General features: G+C 28.5%; 2 protein-coding genes across 3 annotated transcripts in view; both read right to left on the bottom strand.

The window, feature by feature from the left end:
* The window catches only part of LOC103580633 (elongation of very long chain fatty acids protein 7), a 46,831-nt gene extending 45,095 nt beyond the window's left edge, over positions 1 to 1,736 (bottom strand). The window contains exons 1-2 of one of the 2 annotated variants that reach the window (XM_008562465.3): positions 1,666 to 1,717; positions 1,443 to 1,584 (exon numbers count right to left, since the gene is read on the bottom strand). The gene's annotated coding sequence lies outside the window, so the exon portion shown is untranslated. Of the gene's footprint in view, positions 1 to 1,442 lie in introns of both variants that reach the window. The other variant, XM_008562459.3, reaches the window with a different exon arrangement.
* A 2,577-nt stretch (positions 1,737 to 4,313) lies between these two features.
* Positions 4,314 to 9,859, bottom strand: LOC103580642 (GRB2-associated-binding protein 2). The gene is made up of 6 exons (XM_008562476.2): positions 9,452 to 9,859; positions 9,195 to 9,323; positions 8,035 to 8,215; positions 6,954 to 7,964; positions 6,347 to 6,486; positions 4,314 to 6,279 (listed from the first exon to the last, which is right to left on the bottom strand). The coding sequence occupies exons 1-6, from the start codon at positions 9,530 to 9,532 to the stop codon at positions 6,037 to 6,039; spliced, it is 1,785 nt and encodes a 594-aa protein (XP_008560698.1). The 5' UTR covers positions 9,533 to 9,859; the 3' UTR covers positions 4,314 to 6,036.
* Positions 9,860 to 10,415: the final 556 nt, after the last annotated feature.

Genomic DNA, 10,415 nt, shown 5'->3' with positions numbered 1-10,415 from the left:
TGGGTTCGGACTCACAGTGGCTGTTGGTACGGCACCCACACACAAAAGGATCTTTGATCTAATCATCGATCCTTGGATCTGCCAATAATGAGCTTATGCTCAATATTTCGCTATAATCATATTATGGTAGAAAATAGGGATGTACCGATGATAGAAGAGACAGACCGGTCTCATTATATTAATTAATTAATGTTCTGTGTAGCACAGCACTGTTACTGTTTAAAAAGTGATGGTACGTGTCAAGCAATGATTCACTCCTGTTCTAATATAAATCAGTCATGTTAAAGTGTATTTTCTCTATATTGTTTGTTGATTACTACACAGAACAGTAGATAGTAACCAGTACTATCTATTTTTCTATTTACGGAGTGGAAATTTCCTGGAAATTCCGACTTATCGAATGCTACTCCTCCTTTAAAGAGTAAGCTACACGCATGCGCTCTTACATATACATTAATGATGCATATGTAAATATATACAGACACATACAAATGTATAGCATCGGTGAAGGCAGCGTAGCTCGCAGTGGGGGTCAAGATTGAGGGGAAGTTCCGAGTTAATGGACTCCATGGACTTTGACTGTATATTATCCGGTTAAAATTATTTTCAAATGTTTTTAATAATTTTTAATCATCATTTCTAAACAGGGTCTTCTTATTAGAAATATTATGCTGAATCTGATTCATATTGTAATAAAAATGTGAATGTTGTAGATGGTATCTGAAAAACAAATGCCTTCATCTTACTTTACTTAGCAACGTAATCACTTGAGTAAAAAATGGTAAAAAGCAAAAATATTATACTTCTGTGAATTTCAAAAAACACCTATTTTGACATCAATATTATCACGTTTTTACTTCTCTGACGTTGTCAATAATAATTAATAAATCTCTATTCAATATTTTATAAACCATTGTGTTATTATTCGTGATCATCACTGTTGAAGTAAAATCGAATGTCGGTGTTGTATACTCGTCTCATTTTAGTTATTAGACTGTCAAATAATAAAACGAAACAAAACTATCATTAATTCATGATAATAGTAACATTAAATAAATTAAAAAAAAAGGTTCAGAAAATTTAAAGTATTCTTTCGTCGCTCATATCATGTATTGAATAATCAATTCATTTTTATCAATTATTGGAGAGCGATTCCTCTTGAAGAAGCTAAAAGAAATATCAACTAACTAACGAAGAGTATATATTTTGATAGTGCGATATTGGTAATTCTTCTTTACTTCACTAAAAAGGAATGGCTCTGATTAAAAGAATCGATTCGAAATGATTTGCAATGATAAATGCCCATAAAAAAAGTGATTCAAAAGCATTGAAAGTATTTAAAATTTTTTTTTCTAATCGTTTTAAATCTTTTCTTTTAATAAGAGGGTTTTTAATAATAAATAAAATTGAAAACAAAAAAAAACACAAATTAATATAAATACTTTGATTTAGCCATTTTTTGATTCTCTTGATAACGACAGCTATCCTTCTTCGGTACTGGTTTAAACGTAATTACGTTGCGTGCAAAGATGACTACTGCGACATCATCAGCGTTGCTGACCAGGAAAGTTTCATCAGGTTATTCTAAGCAAATGGTCGTAAATAAGATTTCAGACACCAGGTCCAAATACTGAGCCCTGAGCAGCCCTTCCGTGATTTACATACTGTTTTGGCCATCCATCATGTCGTACAGTAGAAACCTCTTATCAATAGTCACTAAACAATCTCACAATGTATTTAGGGGTTATGCCTATCGTAGCGAGTTAAAATGGCGTCATTGACGTCGATAGTTAAGAGTATGCACACTGCGCTCTGGTGAAAATTTTTTGGAATTTTCTATAAAAAAAACTCTGAAAAAGTTTTTAAAACTTTGATAAAGTCTCGAGAACTTTAAAACTGAGTTTTTAAGAGCAAATTCTGAAAAATTTCCACCAGGGCGTGCTCTAACATTTTGGTTCCAGTTTTATGGCTTTTTTTCTAGATCTTCCATGATGGCATTTTATGCACTCAAAGTTTCCCATTATTAATTTATTGGTTATGAAAACTTAAAAGTATTTTAATAAAATTATTTACTGCATTTAATTGTATATGCATTTATTTTTTATCTATTAATATAAATACATTTATCAGCAATTAAAACACTTTCGATGTTCCAAATATTCAAATGTATTTTCTGTTCCACTAACTTTATTACTAGTCTGTCCCATCTCTCATGTTTCTAGATCGGAACCTACATGTGCCAACTTAAAAAATCGTTCAACGAAATACTCGCAGACCCCGAATCCCGAACTCAGTAATAAATAATTTACAATAGCTTCAACCTTGAGCCTATTTGAATACATAGATCATCAGATTCAACGTCTTAATTATTTGTCATGATTTATTTAGACTTTTTTTTAAAATTAATTTTTAAATGCTCGTTGATCTACGTAGTTTATGGGGATCTACATAGATCTTCGTAGATACTCATAGATCTACATACATCAACTTAAATTGTATAGTATAATAGTTTTTAGATATACTCGGACCGAATGAGATCTCTCAAAATATAAGGTATATGTAGATCTGTTCCAAAATTTAGTTCTACGTATATCTAATCCAGTTTTCACAAGAACTTTTAGCTACAGATATATGTTAAGAATTATTATTATTACCCAGACAGCATTCAAGTCGAAATGACTGCCTTACGACGTCTTTTTGAAGGCGTCCTCAAGGTCTTATAATGACTTCTTAAAGGTGTCATTTTTAAGAACTCTTAATTGAAAGTTCTTAAAGACTTCATATTCATATTTAAACTTCTTTATGAAGTCAAAATTAGAAGCTCCTTAAAGACGTCATGGAAAGGAACTCTTTGAGAACTCTTTTTCAAGACATCTTACTGAGCTCGTTAGATGGCTCATTCGACATCTTGAGAACTTCTTAAAGACTTCTTTAAGATGTTGATGAAACGTCCAAATCATAAATAGGAACTTATTCAGAACTCATCAAGACGCCATTTTGCTATCTAGGTATCCTTTCGTCCCTCGCATATCCTTTGCCGAACATCGTTAGTCATACGGTAAGGAAATCGCAATGTTAATTTTAGTGCAATGTTGCCACATCAATTTCGATGTTTCACTAATTTACATCAGATTATTAATTTTTTATTTACGTTTTTTCAAAATAGATATTTTCTGTGAAATGTATTTATTATTTATACGACTAGACTCCATATTTTTTAACTGACTCAATCAGCTGAGAACGTTCTTTTCAAATATGGCAACGTTGCACATTAATTTTTCTAAAATTATCATTAAAAAAACGCGGGGATTCCCTTATAGCGCAACAGACGAAAGATTATTATTATTATTATTGTTATATAACATAAGATAATAAAATATCATATTATATAATGATACTTATTTATAATTAACCTTTTATTGCCTGCGTATCTTCATAGAAAACTAAAAAATCATTTTTTTAAAACCTCTTCACAACTGACTTCTTAAACTATTAATTGTCATTATTTGGTACATCAAATAAATTTGAATTACAATATATTTATTACAATTCCCTTTCCTAGGCTCAATTGTATTTAAATTGACATTATTGACTTCTTTTAGTTATTATAAGTAATTTAGTTGTTGAATTATTATTTATATATATTTTTTTTAAATATCTTAATAAGTCTATTAAAATTTTATTGTAAAATTTATTAATTTACATTATCAAAAGTATAATAAACGATTTTGTACATCTACATATAATTATTTATCGAATTATGTTTATTTTCCAACTAACTACAATATCACTAACTTTGTTTTATTTAGAAATAATTCATTATTAACTAATCAATTAATTCATAAAAATATTATCATAATTCATATTTACAACAATATAAACTTTTATAATTTTCAATTAATTATCTTTAATTCACGAATCATTAAATTTTATATACGTAATTTAATAACATAAGATAAAGAGCAATAAATCATTTAATCATTTAAGAAAATTGCAATACTGTTATTATAAAAATAAAACTTAACATACACCCGATAAAATCTTAATATAGCATAGTTTTAAAAAAATTTCTTTAATGTATTTTATAAAATCCGTTCCTCTTTATTTTTTTTTTTTTTTTTTTTTTTTTTTTAGTCAAATATCAATTACTACTACGGAAGTGAAGAAATTATTAATATCATTTTATATAATTCTATGTACCTTAAAAAAGTATTTAATAAACGATTTTTTTTTTTTTTCAAGAAAAATTATTATATTATTTTTACATTACGTATTCTATAGTCAGATCCAATATTTATTTTAATAGATGATTCATGTTTATGTATAATTAAAAACTATTCCTTACTTAAAAATGTATACTCTGTATTACGCTCAATTATAATGTGTAATAATTATGTAGAGTATTACAACAAGAGAATGAAAATTCAAAATATTTTTTATCAATCCAACAATTTTCGTTAAAATTTTTCCATATTTAAAAAGATTTCCATCATGAAATTTTTTTTGTAAAACAATGTTCTACATTTTTTTTTTAAATCGACAATTAGTTTTGACAATCAATTAAAATTCAATAAATTTACTTATTTGTGTTGTAGTCAAACTTACAAATTTAAAGATTTTTTTTTTTCTTTACAATTATCGATAGTAAAACTCTTCTATACACTGTAAAAAAATCGGGAGTGAATTAAGAGTAATTACGGATTTTATTTCAATTGCGGAGTGATTTTAAAGTGATGTGAATTTTATTTAAATTACCACTCCCTCCAATTCGGACTTTCAATATTGAAATAAACTCCCCTTTGAAGTAAATTTTACACAATCATCCGATTCAAATTCACTAGGATCGAATCCGCGTTCACTCCGCAGTTTTATACAGCGTAGAATTTCAAATAATAAAAATAATTTTTTTTTTATCGATATGAATTATATAAATTTAGTTTTTTATATTTTTTGATAAAATAATTGATAATAAAAAAATTATCAATAGTTTGATTCAATTAAAATAAAGAAATTTTATGTTAACATTATATTTGTTTTTATAAAATTTATCATCTTGTTAAATCTTAAATATAATATTTTTGGTCCGTAATAAAAAATATTGCTACACATTGCAGTAAAAATGCAGATTATTTTCGTTGAACACAATATTCCTATAAAATATTGATGTTTAACCCGCGTAAAAAAATTGCTAAAAAAAAAGTTGACTATTCTAAACTTTAAAACGTCACACAATGGCGAACTTTTTCTTTCCGTTTCGAATATTCTGATATTATTGTGATATGCTTAAAAAAAACGTTTAGAAATAGTTCAAGATCAGCTTTTTTTAAACGCCTTTTGCACTGAAAAAAAAAGATAAAATTTCACTTTTAATGGAGAGCCAAAAAAAGTTTACAGAGGTGCAACAAAAAAAAAATTGGAAAAAAAGAAATCTACTGAACGGGATTTCTGAAATGTTTCGCAAATGGATGCTGGTATGTCAGCCGAAAATCTGAGGCCACCTCCCACCTTCAGAAGTACTCCTTGAGTCGCCCTTTATCAGTTGAATTACATAAATTTTTTTCATTTTCATGGCACGAAAAACGTTCTGATCTTCAGGTACATTTTTTTCTTTTTATTTACTGAAGTTTAAAAATCATTTCGACGTTCTAATTAGCAAAGTGTCTAACTGATTATTTTTCGTAGATGATTGTGTGTAATTTTCAGATACTAATAGTCAGAGAAAAAATCATTTTGCCAATTAGAACGTCGATTTTAAAAAAATTTGCTGTTGTGTCACGTTTCGAAGTTTAGTATAGTCAACACTTTTTCAAACTTTTTTAAACGATTTTTTTTTTTACACGGAAATCTTAAAATATATTTAAAATGTATTTAATTTTTTTATACTAAAATATTCGAAATGCAATTTATCTCCACTGTTTTAGATCAATCGTATCAAAAATACTGTACTACTTATGTTAGTAGACAACAAAGGGTATAAATATATGGTTATATTTATACATATATGAATAAACGAAGAAAAATATGAGTCAAACCAGTCTAAGCTAATTCATCAGTACGTTTTCTCTCTTCTTCAACTCGTTGTCTTGTACGATTAAAGGCATCGGTTTTCAAAAAATCCACAGTTTTATAGACAGTTGTATTAGGCGGCGATTGTGCCGGTGGCAAAGTCGATGATGAAAAACTCTCAGAAGCTTCTAAGTCAAGATCTAAGTATTGTAAAACTACTAACCGTCGATTTGAAGCCGGTATAAAGGTGTTATGATCTTGATAATAGTAAATCTGTTGAATAAAAACAATATATTAAGCACAGATAAAATTATTAAAATAATTCATAATATTTACTGACCTCTTCTTTATCATCCACAATATTGTTGTCTTCGTCAGATGTCGAATAATGTCGTGTTCCATGTCCATGAGCATGTGGCGTCGGACTGGGAGCTGCTCGAAATTTATTTTTACCAGGTGGTGAAGCTAATTGGAGCGGTCCTATTTTTATAAACAATAAAATATTTAAATATATTTTATACTATTTATTAATTTTTAATGATCCTGAAGTTAGCAGATAATTAAAAAGTTTCTTAAAAACGATAAATTTAAAAAAAAAAGTTTTAAATATGAACATTTAGAAAATTAAAGAAACTATCGGTGCAATTTTCTAAAATATTTTTTTTTTAAATTTATCATTTTTAAAAAAATAAAAAAATTATTAGACATCGGTTAATTTCAATGATACTAAAGTTGCCTGACGTCCAGTAATTTTTTGATTTTTTTCAAAACGATAAATTATAAAAACAAAATATTTTTTAAAATTGCACCTGTAATTTTTTTAATTTTCTAAATGTGTAGATTTTTAGTTTTTTTTTTTTTTTTTTTTTAATTGCCTGTTAGCTTGAAGATCATTAATTTCAGCATCAAAATTTTTAAATATTAAAATATCATAATATTTATCTCACCATCAGTAGGAATTTTGGTTAATGGAGGTTTTAATTTTCGATTAATCCGAGGCGGTTCAGTGGTAGCCAAATGATCAGGACTCATTTCTGATGCTGACAAATTAGGTCCAGGTGACGGTTCATTGCTGATTATTGATGTCGTATCACTCATTTTCCTACCAGGTTTCAATTCTCGATAAACAACAGGCGGTGGAAGAACGACAGTTGAAGATACACTGCTCGAAGAATCTCTGACAAGTGGACTTGGTAAGTTTGAATATGTTGCAGTTGTCGAGCTTTCAGAACGCGGACTAGATGGTTCATCGTCATTAAAATCATATCTAAATACGCGGTCATCAACAGAAGATGGTGCTGCATTACTATAGCAATGTCTAGGTGTACGACCAATTGTAGAAGTATCAGTACTCGTTGTATTCGGAGTGTTTAATTGATGAGAGCGAGGAAAATCATAAGTTTCATCGGATATAACCGCTGTTGCTGGTGTCGATGGCGCAGGAGTCGCTGGTGTTGTTGGTTTAGAACTTTCAGTAGCACCATCCAAATTTAAATAATTATGCCCGATATTTTCCAATGTCATGTGAGATGGTTTCGGTGGTCGTGGTGGAGCGCGAACAGATTCATCAGCCGGCGGACCAGCAGAATCAACGATTCTCAATTTACCGAAACGTTTTCGAACACTCCATGAACCAATTTCAGCATCACCTGAACTGTGGGAAGGTCTTGAGTCACCAGAGGATGGAAAAGTTTCCCAATTAACGCTTGGAATTGGTGTAGTCCATTCGTCGTCAGTAAAAACACTTTCAGCATCTGTTGTTGTTGGCGATCGTGATGGAGATGGAGCAAGTCTTCGTGGAGCATCGTAATGTTCAGGGCCATGGCTTATAGCTGAGCTTAGAGAGCTAGTATCATTTAAACGTCTACCGGAAATGCATTCACTTATGGGAATATAAGGGCCTGATATGGTACTTGTAGGTGATATGGGAGGTGATTCTTGAGACTCAAAGTGAAATACTAAAAATAAAATCATTATCATAAATATTGCCAACAAATAATATAGTTATTTATTATATATTTTTATTACGTTGTTGTTCTTCATCCTGAGTATATGCTTTCAATCCACAAACTTGACATATTGCATCTACCCATTTATTCATATCTGATTCACTTTCTGCCACCAAATAATAAATTCTCTTTGGTGTCTTCACATTAAACATATATTGATATTTTTGCTTGCGGTTTTCAAATCTCAAACCAGCATCAACCTGTGGTCACAATGAATGATAAAATAAAATGCGCTCATATAAAAATTATAGTAGAATCGATCAAAGCTCATGATTTATGAGAGAAAATTTAATTTATTGTATAAAATTACTTTGAATTTGTCTGTCCTAAAACGGGCCTACGACATAGCCGGTTATTAAATTCTATAAAATACTGAAAAACTATATCCGTTCTGGGTCTAGCAACAGAATATGTCACTGAAGTTAGCCGACGTCGAATAATTTTTTATCAAAATGATAAATTATGAAAAAAAATATATTTGAAAAAATTGCACTTATAGTTTTTTAATTTTCTACATGTGCATATTTTTAATTTTTTTTTTTTTTTAATTGATGATGAAAAAAATTCAAAAATTGTTGATTGTCGGTTTCAGGATCATAACAGAATAGCCAATTCAGTCAATGCGATTTGTTCAGACGTGGACTTGTTCCCGATGAATCTTTTCGTACGATCATTAAAAAACTGGTACTGGATTACAATAAACCATTAACCTCTTACGTGCAATCTATTGTTAAGTATTTATCTAACAATTTATTGATTGAATGATACTGAAATTAGCCGACGTCTGATAATTTTTTTAAAAATGATAAATTAAAAAAAATAAAATATTTCAAGAAATTGCACCTGTAGCTCTTTCAATTTTCTACATGTGTATATTTTTACTTTTTTTTTTTTTTAATTCAATTGTCGAAAAAAAATTCAAAAATTGTTAATTGTCTCCTAACTTCAGGATCAGTCGACTAAAGTATGAATTCTATACAATTATTTATTTTTTCTCTTTTTTATCCTTCATGAAATTTATTAATTAGTGCCGTAAATAAATAAAAAGATAAATAAATAAATAAATATATAAAATTATTGCAAGTAATTTTAATATAATTACGGACTTTGATCCTTTGTTATTAAAAAAAACTATAAGCTTTGCAGAAAATTATAAATAAAATAATTTAAAATAATTACTTGTTCACATTGATCAAGATCGATATGTCCTTTGAGTTTCCGACATCTCTTATCTGTATAATATTCTAAGAAATATTGTCCTGGCAATTCACCACTATGACGAAGAGCAAACCAACGTTTTCTCCATCTCTATAAAGAACACAAAAAAATGACACATGGATAATTTTTTTTTCCTTTTATTTCAAACACTAATGTGATGACTATGATAAATGATAGTACAAAAAAATACATGTATAATAGTATAATAAAACAATTACCGCTCGCCAAAGTTTAGTAGGTGGGGATTTAATGAGCCATCCCTCGTGTACAATTTCTTGAGACGTTTTGAGCACTTCCATACCCACTTTTTATTACTCACTTGCATTAAATTTGACCCGTATCTTGTCCTTTAGCCTGTGAATATCCAATTGATTTAGTGTACGTCATTACACTAAACACCATAACATTTATCTATTTTTGTCCAACATCACTTCATACCAGCAAATTCATTGTTAGCAACAACAATACACACCCAATAATATACATAAAGTTTATAATGATATGATGAATAGTAATCACAAAGCAAGACAATTTATTTTTCCCGTTTGATGCTCAATAAATGCTCCAACATGCTCCAATCTTCGACGTAAAAATAAAAAAAGTCAAAACAGCGAATGAGAGCGACACCATCAGGAATATACAAAAGATATACTTATTTTTTTTGCTTTTTTATACATTTTTTTTTATTTTACTGCTAGGCCCTCTGTAACTTTGCGCGCCATTTTTTAAATACTATTAAATTTCATGAGTGTAATGTAGCAGACATGAGATAATTTATAAATTTTAAATAAATAAATTTAAAAAATCCGCGTACTAATTTTTTGTTCTAAATATGAATTTTAAAATTTTTATTCTACTTACATTTTTTGTATTAATTCAAAAATTTGAAAAATTCCTACTTGTCAGGTAGGTCATTCATAAAATTTCGCCATCGTACGCATTTTTGTATACATTTATGAAGTAAAAATTTTACTAGTTTGTCTCAGATTTTGATAAAATAAATAAATTTAAAGTAATTAAATAATTCTTACTAATGAGATTATACTACAATATAAGAGATCTAATTTACATATTGTCAGGTACTTAAGTTTTTTAAGTTATAAATATCAGTACAATTTTAAAAATGTGTAAAAGCATAAAATAAAACAATGAATTCAAAAAAAATTATCTATTATTAACATG

This window comes from Microplitis demolitor, chromosome 5, assembly GCF_026212275.2.
Source record: "Microplitis demolitor isolate Queensland-Clemson2020A chromosome 5, iyMicDemo2.1a, whole genome shotgun sequence".
NCBI lineage: Eukaryota > Metazoa > Arthropoda > Insecta > Hymenoptera > Braconidae > Microplitis > Microplitis demolitor.
The sequence above is the reverse complement of the archived record's forward strand: the minus strand, read 5'-3'. Positions and strand labels throughout refer to the sequence as shown.

Coding starts and splice junctions, on each gene's coding strand:
- LOC103580642 (XM_008562476.2), bottom strand. CDS start 9,532: ATGGAAGTGCTCAAAACGTCTCAAGAAATTGTACACGAGGGATGGCTC. Junction 8,216..9,194: donor ATCTTGATCAATGTGAACAA/GTAATTATTTTA, acceptor TTGTGACCACAG/GTTGATGCTGGTTTGAGATT. Junction 6,280..6,346: donor TTGTGGATGATAAAGAAGAG/GTCAGTAAATAT, acceptor TTTATTCAACAG/ATTTACTATTATCAAGATCA.